This window comes from Sminthopsis crassicaudata, chromosome 1 (genome assembly GCF_048593235.1).
Source record: "Sminthopsis crassicaudata isolate SCR6 chromosome 1, ASM4859323v1, whole genome shotgun sequence".
Classification (NCBI taxonomy): Eukaryota; Metazoa; Chordata; class Mammalia; order Dasyuromorphia; family Dasyuridae; genus Sminthopsis; species Sminthopsis crassicaudata.
In genome coordinates, this window is record NC_133617.1 from 728,421,723 (window position 1) to 728,434,424 (window position 12,702).

Below are 12,702 nucleotides of genomic sequence, written 5' to 3' on the forward strand. Positions count from 1 at the left end.
GGAGAGACATACAACAACTGTGTACAAATATAATATGTAAACACACACACACATATATATTTATCATATATATTTATTATATATATCATCTATTATGTATGTATGTGTATATATAGAGATATATCTTTTTTTAACTCTATGGTATCTAAAATATAATCAATTAATAATCAGTTGAGAGAAAGAACTGGCACTAAGAGGGATAGGGGGGGGAACAGATTTCTTATAGAAGATAAGAATTTAGTCAATTCATGAAGAAAGACCAGGGAAGCTTCAAGGTGGAGATGAAGAGCCAGAGGATTCTAGGCACCCATAGACAGACAGCCTTTCTAGAAGGGAATTTAGCTCAAGTGGCCTGAAAAATTCTCCATCATGAAATTGCAAAGACACCAACAATCCATGTTGATAAGAGGGAGAAAGGAATGTCAGGTTAGATCAGTTTGGACACAAAATCATCATACAACTTACATATTAAAAGATATGGGAAAAGAGGTAGAGAAGAGGGCCATGAGAAATCAGGAAATAACTGTGTAAAAAAGAAAAGGCATCAGTAAAATGTTTTTTTTTTTATTAAAAATCCAATTTCTTAAAAAAAAAAAACAAAATAACAAGAGAGGGAAGTGATAATAGAAAAACAGACAGAAGATTCTGTCTTGTAAGAATTATAAATGGAATCTAATAGCTCAAAATGAGCCAGAATTGGTTGAAAACAATAAGAACCAATTTTAAAAAGGCATAGTGGTAAAAAGAGGAAATTAGAAGAGGAAGAAGACTACTGCTCTAGTGGCTAGCATAATGCTAACAAGATACCAGAAACAAGGTTGAATATTCAACTATAATTTTGCATCTTTGCCAACTTAGTGATCTTTAGATAGGAAAGGATAGAGTAAAAATGGAAGTAAGAAGAGAACATTTAACTGGGTTTCATAAATTCAGGTAACCTGTCTTAGATGAAACATATGGAAAGACTTTGAACAACTAGACATATGTGATGATTAAGCCATTGTCATTGGTCCTTAGATATCATGGAGAATGGGAGAGAGGGATTACATCATTAAAAAAGGACAAACGCACCCCCCTTTTTTTTTCTTTAAAGAAACATGTGGAACGTGAAAACTGCAGGATGGGGAGATCAACTTGAGTTTTTGGCCTAGTTTTAGAACCCATTATTAAAGAGATGGTTTGTGAATATCTAGAAATGAAGCAGTCATCACAGAATGCCAGTGTGTGTTCAACAAGGAACTAGTAGAGCACTAGACTAATCTCATTTTCTCTTTTTCTTTTTTCATTTCATTTCTTTTTTTTTTTTTTTTTTAATAAAATTGTTAGGTTAAAGGGCTGGTTTTGGTGTTAGAAGAAGCTTACTCAAATTCAGCTTCGCATTTACCGTGTGGTGAAGGACAAGTCACATAACCTGTGCAATAAGCAGTCTCTCCAAAACTATGACATAAAGGAGTTGCTGACCTGTATCAGTGGGAGAAATCTCCACACAAAGAAGCTCCTGATACCGATTCAATTATGGATCCAATCCCCACCCTCCTCAAAATTGAATTCAGGTATCTCTACACCTGAATCTGGTATAGAGATAATACCTAGATTCAGCAAAGCATCTGACAAAGTCTCTCATGCTATCTTTAAACTCTTAAGGTCACTCATTCCTGGACCCTCTCTGGAATTCCCATCTGGCAAAACTCCTCTTCTGGTCCCACTTTTTGATCTGTGTTTTCTTCTTTAGAATGTAAGCTTCTACAGGTAACGGACTGTCTAGCTTGCTTGTAGGTGTATCCCCAGTACCTACTAGTATCTGACATATTATTATTTAGTTATTTCAGTGGCGTTCAACTCTTTGTGATCCCATTCAGGCCCCCCCCCCCCAGATACTGGACTGGTCAGTCATTTCCTTCTCTAGTTCATTTTACAGATTGGGAAACTGAGGCAATCAAAGTTAAATGACTTGCCCGGGGTCACACAGCTAGTAAATGTCTGAGGTCAGTTTTGAACTCAGGAGGATATCTTTGTGACTTCAGCCTGAATACTTTATCCACCCTACCACCTAGCTGCTCTAAGTCTGGTATATAGTGAACACTTAGTACTTCTCTCTCTCTCTCTCTGTCTCTGCCTATCTACATGCCTATCATTCGTCTATCTGTCTCTCTATCTTTGCATATAAAACTTAGAGCTGTGGGTTAAGCAATAGTTAAGTGTGCTTGGGAATAATTGAATGACTGGACACAAAGAGAAGTCATCAAAACTCTGATATCAGCTTGAAGGAAGGTCTCTAACAGAAAATCCCAGGAATCCTTCCTTGGCCTCTTGCTGTTCAGCATATTATCAGTGCCTTGGTGGAAAGCATAGATAGCCCGCTTATCAAATGTCCATGTGACACAGCGCTGGGAGGGATTGCTTGGTGGAGGACAGAAGCAGGTTCTAGCAAGATTTCAAAAGCCCAATCTGATGAAATGAAATGTAATTGAGATAAGTTTAAACTCCTGCATTGATGGATTTTTTAAAAAATCAACTTCAAAAGATAAGATGGCTGAGGTGAGACTAGCTAGTCACTAGCTAGTCACTCACTATTAAGTGCTACAAACTCAATAGAAACTCACAGTAAAAGAAGTTGGTTAAGAAAGAAACTTTGATCCTTTGAAGAATTTGCAGAGGTTCAAGTGTCCAGAATGAGAGGTGTCCGACCTGCTGAGCTCTCTCTGTTCTGATCAGACTGCAGCAGGAATATTGTGCTCAGGTCTGGGTACTACATTTTAGGAAGGACATTGATAAGGACCAAATTAGATAATATATGGAAAGCTCTTGGCAGCTTGAAAAGCTCAAGGGATGTATAAATACCAGCTATTAATTTTTAAAAATACGATTGAGAGTGTCTGGGGAAGCAACTGAGAGATACATTAATGTTATCCCAGGTTTAGAGCAAGAAGATGGCCCTTAGACATCCTTTAGTCCAACATCCTTATTTTTTTATAAAACAGGAAGCCAAAGACTAGAGAGGTAAAAGGATTACAAATCTCTGGCCCATTTCACAGATGGGGTGAACAAGACCCAAGTGACTTGTTCAAGTTCACCTAGATATTAAATGTCAGGGGTGAGGTTTGAAGCTTGGTCTTCTTCCTCCAGCATTTTTTTCCATGTACCATCTTGGTGAAAGGACATGGTAATAGGAGGAATTGTTCAAGGAACTGGAAACATTTATCCTGCAGGAGAGGAGTTAGAGGGGGCTTATTATAGATGACAAGTATCTATGTTCTATTTGGTCCAAAAGAATAAGGAGCAACAAGTCAAAGTTCAAGAGGGGCTGATTTAGATTTGGCTTAAGGACAAACTTTTCATTTTTATAGCTATCAAAAGAGTCAGAGTAAGCTGAATAGAAGAAGTGGTGGAGTTCCCTTGGGAACCTTTGGGTCAAGTGAAGTTAGGCTGACTCCCTGCTGTCAGAGGAGATCCTTGTTCTAGGATTCTGAGGTCTCTTCTCATTCTGGGATTCTGTAACGTGTTTATCTGGGTATTTCTTTATTTATGTGTTGCCTTTCCCAGTAGAAAACTGAACTCTTCCATAGAGATCTCATTGTATTTTTAGTACTTCAGTACTCAGTTTCTGGCACACATACTGGCTGAGCCCGGAGTCAGGAAGACCCCAATTCAAATCTCCCCTCAGATTTGTAATATCTTTGTGACCCTAGGCTGGTCAGGTAATGTTTGCTATTTTTTTCATGTCCATAATAATAGCATCTAGCCCTTTAAATTAGCTTGCAAGTCAAGACATTACCCTCCAGATGTCATTGATACTTTCAGAGAAAGAAGCAGATTTGACAACAATCAATCTGGAGAATCAAATGTGATAGCACCTAGCACATACTAATCATTGTATAAATGTTAGCTATTGTTAACTGTAATGATTATATATGCTTTTTGATTGACTGCAGGATACCCATGTTGAGCATACAAGGACAAGCAAAGTATCCTCAAGAATTCAGCAGTTTATTGTTACTGTTACTATATGCATTCGTTAAATAAAAAACAATTTCAAAACCCATTGATGTTTTCACAAACAGAAAATGCTTTATTTGGATTACCAAGAACAGTTTTCTCTTTCTCCCTCCCTTCCTCTCTCTGACTCCCTCCTCTCTCCACTCTCTGTCTCTCTCCTATCTCTCCCTGTCTCTGTCTCTCTTTGTCTTTCTCTTTCTGTCTCCTCTCTCTTTGTCTCTGTCTCTCTGTCTCTGTCTCTATCTCGGTGTGTCTCTGTCTCTATTTCCGTGTCTCTGTCTCTCTCTCTCTGTCTCTGTCTGTTTCTGTCTTTCTCTCTCTCTGTCTCTGTGTCTCTGTCTCTGTGTCTCTCTCTGTTTCTCTCTGTCTCTGTTTCTTTCTTTCTCTGTCTCTCTCTGTCTCTGTTTCTGTCTTTCTCTCTCTCTGTCTCTGTGTCTCTGTCTCTCTCTCTCTCTGTCTCTGTTTCTGTCTTTCTCTCTCTCTGTCTCTGTGTCTCTGTCTCTGTGTCTCTCTCTGTTTCTCTCTGTCTCTGTTTCTTTCTTTCTCTGTCTCTGTCTGTCTCTGTCTCTCTCTCTCCCTATTTCAGTGTCTCTGTGTCTCTGTTTCTGTCTTTCTGTCTCTGTGTCTCTGTCTCTCTCTGTCTCTGTGTCTCTGTCTCTCTCTGTCTCTGTGTCTCTCTCTCTGTCTCTGTGTCTCTGTGTCTCTCTGTTTCTCTGTCTCTGTCTCTCTGTCTCTGTCTCTCTCTCTGAATCTCTCTCTGTCTCTCTCTGTCTTTCTGTCTCTCTCTGTCTCTCTCTCCCTCTGTCTCTCTGTCTCTGTCTCTCTCTCTCCCCTCTCTCCCCCCTCCCCCCTCTGTTTCTGGATCTCCCTGTTTCTCTTTATCTGCCTCTTTTTTTTTCTGTGTGCGTGTTAAGCCTGAGAGGCAAGCCAATGACAGTGGGGAATTCCGCGAATTTTGTGTTCCCTTGCAGCAGTCTCAGAGGGTAAAGCTAGAAAATTAACCACAGAAGCACTGATTTTTTTATTTCCAGTAGAGCTGAGCTTCTTCTCTCTTTAGAGGCAAAAATTTTCAACAGACACGACCTGCTTATTTTTCATATTTATATGTAAACAATAATTTATGACAAGGTGTGCAGTTAAGTTGGAAACTTGCATCCTCGGGGGATGGATGTTAGACACTCAAGGAAGCCAAATGTCTGGAGGCAGAGATGATACACACACACACACACACACACACACACACACACACACACACACACACACCCCAGTTAGTGCCTTGACAAAGCGTGTGTGGTTATTAATTGGCTATTGTAGCACACAGCTTCTCCATCTCGACCTGTACCAAAGTTAGAAACCGCCTCGAAGAAACTGAGCTTTCTTTTTCTTTATATTCTCTATTACAAACACTTATCTAGGTCTTCTCGGGAGTTGGTGGAAGAGAACTGGATTTTTTTTTTTTTTTTAACAGTTTGCAGAAATATCCTATAGCTAAGACTTCGAAGGGGGAGGGGGATCACCAAGGTCTAGACTTGGTTTCTGCAGCACACGCTGATTATGCAAATCCAGTTCCCTTGTAAATCATGGAAATATGATTGGGTTTCAAAAGCCTGGCAAGTTGGAAACAAAGCCAGCCTCTGGGACCATCCGCAATTTATGTGGCGCTCCACCCCCACACAAGCACAAACTGAGAAACAAACGGAAGCGGACCCGACGCCCTCAACCGGGGTAAAGAGGCCAAAAGCACGTGGCCTCGCCCCCCCTCCGCCCCAGGGTGGGCACCTGGAAGGTGGGGAGGGGGCAGGCTTATTGCATATTTCAGGAGCTGCTCCTCTGGGAAGGAGGAAAAGGCAAGGGGGTGGGGGGTGGGAAGGAAGCCCACAGATTGCATCCAGCCGCGAGAGTCGTGCATACTTTCCCAACTTTGCAGGTCTCCGGGAATTGTAGGAAGACTCTGGGCCTCAGACCCCCCTCCCCCCTCAATGTCTCCGAATAGGGCCAGCGATTCTCCTTTAAGAAGCAGGGGGTGGGGATGGGGGAAGAGCCCCTCCCCATTCCCCAGTCTTTCACACCTTGGGTGGGAAAAGAGAGTGGGGGCTCCGAGCCCCAGGGCGGGGAAGGGAGGGGGTGGGGCCCGGGAAGGGCGGGGCGGGATCGGCACCCGTTTCCGGGCCAATCGGACGGCCACGGGGCTCGGAGGCCCCGGGACTCTGTGCTCCGGTCCAATGGGGAGTGAGCTGGGGGGCGGAGCCGGGGCATGTTGCAATGTATCCAACGTGGGCCCGGCCCGGGCGCGCGGCGGCGGCGTTTGCGGCGGGGGGGCGGGGCTGCGGTGACCTGGGAGAGTTGGGAGAGCGATTGTTTGGGCGCGCGGGGCTGGCGCAGCGGGACGAGCGCTGAGCGGTGCTAGGATCGGAGCGGTGCAGAGCCGTGCAGGAGCGGGCAGAGCCGTGCACGCAGCGGAGCGGAGCCGAGCGGAGCGGGGCAGAGCCGTGCAGGAAGCCGAGCCGTGCACCGCGAGGCGAGCGGCAAGTCGCGAGCGCTGCGAAGTCGAGCTGTGCCCGGAGCGGAGCGGAGCCGAGCTGCGCCGCGCAGAGCCCAGCCCGGGGCCAAGCTGCGTCGTGCACCGAGCGGAGCGGAGCGGAGCTGAGGCGTGCAGAGCGGAGCCAAGCCCGGCCCGGGGGTCTGCCGCTAAGAGAGGCGAGGGCTGCCGGCTCGACAGTCGGGCCGGAGCCGAGGGCTGGCGCGCGGAGCGAGACGATGCCCGTAGCAGCTGGGCAACTGCGGGACTGAGCCACTTGTGCGGGGGCCCTGCCGGCCGCGGGAAGGGAACGAGGACCGGCGCCCGCTCGCCCGGGTGGCAGCAGCTCGTACTGGGGGCGACCCTGGCCGGATGGGCGCGGAGCTCCCCCTGCCCTGGGCGGTGGGCTAGTTGAGCGGCGGGACCACTGAAACAGTCCCGGGAGGAAGAAGCAGCGGAGGAAAAGGAGGAGGAGGAGGAGGAGGGCGCGGATCCCGCCCCCGCGTCCAGCCTCGCTCGCTTGTTCTCTCGGACTCCGGGCACTTCGGCCCGGCCACAAAACTTGCGTCCGGAGGCTATGCTGGGCGTCTAGCGCCGAGGGGCCGAGCCGCGGACCCGCCAGCCTCTCGCCCCAGACCTGCGCCTGCGCGCCCCCGAGAACCCCGGGAAGTTCCCACCGGCCGTCCCTACCCCGCCGGGCCGGACCGGACCGCGCCGAAGCCAAGATGGCGGGGCGCAGTTGGGGAGGCCCCGGGGCCCCGCGGTGGCCGTTCCCCCGCCTGCTGCTGGCCCTCGGCTTGCGGCTGCTGTTGGTCGCGGCCGCCCCGGGGCCCAAAGCGCCCTGCGCCTCCAACTGCGTTTGCACCGGGGCCCTGCTGGATTGCAGCGGACTGGGGCTGACCGCGCTGCCCGAGGATCTCCCTTCGTGGACTGTCACACTGTAAGTGTCCCCCGCTCCCGGCAGCGGGCCCTGAGGGTGGGGTCCACGGGGATGCAAGCGTGCGTGCATGCAAGCCGCAGTGCGTGCGTGTCCGCTCGTCTGGGGCTCCTGTAACCCGACCTAGGTAGTGCCGCGAGTGGGTAATGAATCAGGGCCACCCCGCTCTTCCCCACCCCACTTTCCTTTTACTTTATTAGAGCGTGTCCGAGTCTCTTTAGCTTAGTGGAACCGCAGCCCCCAACCCCAAATCAAGGCGCCCAAGTCCCAAGCGAGCTTCCCTTGTCCGGAACTGGGCCCCGTCTCAGTCATCCCCTTGGAGCTGGGATGATGCTTCTTCAGGGTCCCCCAGCCTAAGGTGGGTGTCCCCCTTTCAGTGTCCTGCTGCTGAGTTTCATGCTCTGTCCTGGACAGCTGTGACTCTGCTCATTTAAGTCTGTTGTCCCGCGAAGAAAGTTGTCTCCGCTCCTTTCAGGATGGTACCCCGACGCCGCGGGGAGTTTATTGAGGGACCGCTGGCAGATTCGTGACCCCTGTTAATGATCTCCTAATGGGCCGATTGAAACTTAAGGGGGTATAGCTGTAAAATGAAGAAAAAGAAAAAAAATCCATATGAATGGGAGCAAAAAGAGTCATTTCAGCTGTAAGAATAATTATTTAAAAAAAAAATCTTCCATCAAGTGGGGTTGAATAAGGATGCCCTAATCACCAGTACTTGGCATTTCTATAGTTACCTCTGTTCTCTGAATGCTTCAGCCTTTGGGTAAACTGGCGCTATTAGCTGGCCTTTGCTTCATAATGGCTAACTTGCCAGCTACCTATTCTTCTCGGGAATGGATCGAAAGTTTTCTTGAATATAAAAAGAGGTGCTAATAGAAATTCCCCTCTGCTTAGACTTTCATTTAGTAAGCTGCTTCTGGCCGAAGAACGAATCGGGTGCCAGGAACTCAAAGACCACCCCCCCCTCCCCAAGAAAACCCCAAAGCTGATTTTAAAGAGAGAGCAGATGTAACACCTGTAGATGGACCTGAGGAAAATGTTCTGGGGTTTCGTACTTGATGTGGGGAATGAATACAAATGTGTCTCTGAGGGGGAACTGAAATGGTGGAACACCCAGTTAAGTCTGGAGAAGTTAGACTCAGTCTGGGGGGGACTCTCTTGTTCGCAGTGGTACTTGAATTTTTGACTCCCCGAATTCTACCGAGGATTTAATTTTGCCGATTTTATTCCCTTCATTTATTTATTTACAAAGGATAATCCAACTTTAGAGTTTACAAAAACCCTTTAGGATGCATTGGACAACTCTTAGTCGCATTTTGCAGAAGAGGAAACTGAGGCAGAAGTTAATGATCATCTATAAAGTGTTGGAATCAGGACTTAAATCCAGGTCCTTCTTATAGTCTTTTTATTTTTAATATTTTTTTTAGAGTATAGAGTATAGAGTCCACAAAAATTGGACTTAACTAAATAGGTCTTCCCCAGTCTTGCAGAATTGACCAGTCCTTTGCAATGTGTGCCCTTGCCTTTGATTCCTGATCCAGTGTCCTTTAAAACATGCTTAAATGACTCTTAAGTTGGGCTTGTGTTGAAATAAGGTAAAGTCAGAAGCATCCTGCTTTCCTCCAAATGGATGTCCATGTCTAGGTCATCTCAATAATAAATATTGAATGTCTTCTGTTGTTTCTGTTGTTGGGTCTTAACTTTTAATAGTGAGAAGTTGAATCCTTAGCTCAGTTTGGTCTCTGGCCAGGTGCCGGCCAGCCCAACTAGCACATATTAATCACTTGCTGTGTATAGAGCATGCTATTCTTTAGCGCTGAGAACTCAAAACACCTGATTCTCTAATAGTGGGGGTTGGGGAAAGATAAGTCGTAATTAAGGGCTTGGGGAGGTCAAAGAGCAAGGATCACTTACAGTCTGAGAACTGAATGGGACAGATTCAGAAACTGTGGTCAGGAGAAAGTGACTCCTCTAAGATGAAGCAGGTAACCATTAAAGCTAGGATCTGAACTCAAGTCCTTTGAGTTAAAAAATATTGTCCACTTCCCTGGGGCAACAGGGCGAGCCATAGTTGATAGGTTTTATTTATTTATTTTTAAAAAATGAAACAAGGAGATTGCAGAATTGATAGTAATTTACTTAGTTTGACATCTGGTATAGTGCAAAGTACTTGTTTGATCTTGGGTCAGGAGGACATTAGCTTTAAAAAAAAAAAAGTGATATGATCATAAGACCTAATATGGTCATGGCTTTGTCCATGTAATTTTGGAATAAACCACAGTTATGTTCACTAGTTAAGGGGGGTCATTCATAATGCAAATACCTGTTAATATATTAATTAAAGTCTCAGTTTTAGTGCTTGGGAGTGTGGGGTAAGGGTAGAGGGTTGCATTGCCCATGAATCCCATGCATGATGCTAGCTGGCTATGGCTTCTCCCTCCCTCTCCCTCTTCCCCCCTTCCCCCTTCTCAGTGCTTCGGGTACTGATCTTGGTTATAAGTTGCTGAGCCTTGGCTGTTATCTTCTTGAGGGCAAATCTTTATCTTTAGCTAGCTAGGGGCAGTGTGGCCTCGAGAATCTGGAACAGCAGAACATCTGGGTTTTAATTATACCTCTATACCTTTTTTTTTTTTTTTTTTTTTTTTAACAACTTTGTGATCATAGAGGGTGCAGATGGATTTGGAGGATCCCTGGGTTCAAAATTGGCTCAGTCTCATACTTCCTGAGTGACTTTGGGCAACAGTTCCATCCTTCTGATCTCAGTTTCCTTATCTGTAAAAATGCAGGTTCGCTTAGATGGCCTCTGAGCAGAGCTGCCTTTGAAATCTAAATTTTATTTTCCTCCAACTTCAAATCACTGACACCTATCCCCATGTCCTAAATTAGAAATGATTGCTATCATACTTGGTGAAGGGAGTTTCCCACACATTGAATCTCAATAAGCTTCATTTATATGGTATTTCAGTACTAGTTTACTGTCATTTCACACATGAAGAAATCAAAGTTTAATTAAATTGCATGTTCCCCATAATTACCCACTTAGGAAGGAACTTAATTTAGGCTTTTAAACTAAAAATGGGACAGTTTTGTTGTTGTTTTTTTAATAAGGTGGATATTTATAATATGTTTGTCTTGATGAGACTGTAAATTCAGAAGGATTTTTAAAATCCACTTGATAGATATTTCAATATGTAGTCTAATATCAAGACCCTTCTCCAGTGGGCTATATTTATGGAAACTTGCAAAGATCATTTTTGAAAATGAATAGCATTTGAAAGCACAGATTGGTTCGTTTAGGACTTGGAATCCCTTGCATGGTTTAGAAATCTTGCTTTTTAGGCTGGCTCATGAACAGCTCCGTTTTAGGAAGGGATTAAAATAGTAGGTGAATTATCCTCAGCAGCTAATGGTAATTCTCTGTAAGGTCATAAAATATTTTCTTCGATGGGCTGCCTTGACCCCCTCCAAAGCCTGGTGTCCAAGAGGCTGGGACATTTGTTGTAGGGCAACTCTGGCAAACAGCCCCAGGGCCTGCCTTAGTACAAAGGGGCCTCCTGGCAAGCATTACATTGGATATTAGGCAAGAAGACTGGGTCAGGAAAAGAGCTGAACCTTTGGAGGGCCTTGGGGACCCAGTTCCAGTTCTGTGGCATTTAATACCCATCTGACTGGGGAAAGTCATTTGAATCTGTCTGGGTCTCAGTTTCCAAATCTGTAATTAGACTCTAAGATTCCTCTACAATCTTAAGGAAAGTAAAACTTGCCTTACTAATGGAAAAAATAAGATAACAGAAGGATGTGTGTGTGTGTGTGTGTGTGTGTGTGTGTGTGTGTGTGTGAATTGGCAAATGAAAACTATAGATATGTGCTGTAGATTTCCTGAGGATTGCCTGTGACCTTTGTATTATATAATGTTGGACTCTTAGGGGTCAGATGATCCCTTGCAGATCTGAGCTTTAGCCCTCATCTGTTCCATGAAAGGTGTATCTTTATCTTTCATTCGATTCCCAGCATTTAGCAGTGCTTGGCATACAGTAGGTGCTTATTGACTAAAAGCTGGCCTTTTGCTCAGGGTTGCAGACCCAGCATTTACATATTTTGGGGATGAGTGAATAAATAGCTCTTGTGAGGATCAGACATGAGATATCGACAGAGTTTTGCCAGCCTTAAAGAGTTAAATAAATGTCAGCTTTTAGTGACAATCACTTTGTGTTTTTTCTTGTAATTTCTGCTGATCTTTTTCTCTTATTCTAGTCGTTTCAGAGGGGAGTCTACCTTTCCTTTCTAGAGGGAACATTGAGGGAGTGAAAAAGGATTTATTATAAGCATTTAAGTATGGGAAACATCCTACATTTTCTTTATATTTTCTCTCTCTACATTTTGTATATATGTTCTCTATATTTCTCTGCATCTTCTGATTTTCATCTGTCTGAACATTATTTTAGCAGCTTGATTTGAACTCAGGCCTTAATAATTTGGAATAGCTTTCTAGACATAGTGGTATGCAGTCTCTCTGATAATAAAAAAAAATACTAATAGCTAATACTACTTAACAGTGCAATAATAGTACTATAATAAGACTGAGAACCTTGCAGATAGTGATTAATAAGTGCTTTTTGTTGATTAGTTCTTTTTCTCTCCCCCCTCCCCCTAAGGCTGGGGTTAAGTGACTTGCCCAGCGTCACACAGTTAGGAAGTGTTAAGTGTCTGAGACCAGATTTGAACTCGGGTCCTCCTGAATTCAAGGCTGGTGCTCTATCCACTGCGCCCCCTAGCTGCCCCCATTAGTCATTTTTCAGTCGCATCTGAATATGATCCCATTGGGGTTTCTTGGCACAGATACTTTGATACTTTTTCAGCACATTTTACAGATGAGGAAACTGAGGCAAACAGTGAAGGGACTTGCCCAAAGTCACACAGCTCATAAATGTTTAAGATGAGAGACCAGATGCCAGATTTGAACTCGGGAAGAGGAGTTTTCCTGTGCCCCTAATTATTATTATTTTATTATTAATAATTACTAGCTGCCTCTAATACATGCCATGTGATTGCTTTTTAATTAGAGGATATGAAATCTGTGGAATGGAAAGCTTAGAAAATAGATTAGCAGAAGGCGTCAGAATCAATGGGAAATTTGTGGACATATATATGATCTTTGACTTTCTGCCTGCTATGCAAGCTGTCCTAGTGCGATACTCTCAGTGAAAATACCTATTTCTCAGCTACAGAAAGTTACTTCGCCCACCTGTGT

General features: G+C 44.8%; 1 protein-coding gene across 1 annotated transcript in view; it reads left to right on the forward strand.

The window, feature by feature from the left end:
* The first annotated feature begins 6,323 nt into the window (after window positions 1–6,323).
* The window catches only part of LRIG1 (leucine rich repeats and immunoglobulin like domains 1), a 131,139-nt gene continuing 124,760 nt past the window's right edge, over window positions 6,324–12,702 (forward strand). Inside the window, exon 1 of the mRNA XM_074284149.1 lies at window positions 6,324–7,454. Within this exon, the coding sequence (XP_074140250.1) occupies window positions 7,240–7,454 (215 nt within the window). The 5' untranslated portion in view covers window positions 6,324–7,239. The remainder of the gene's footprint in view (window positions 7,455–12,702) is intronic.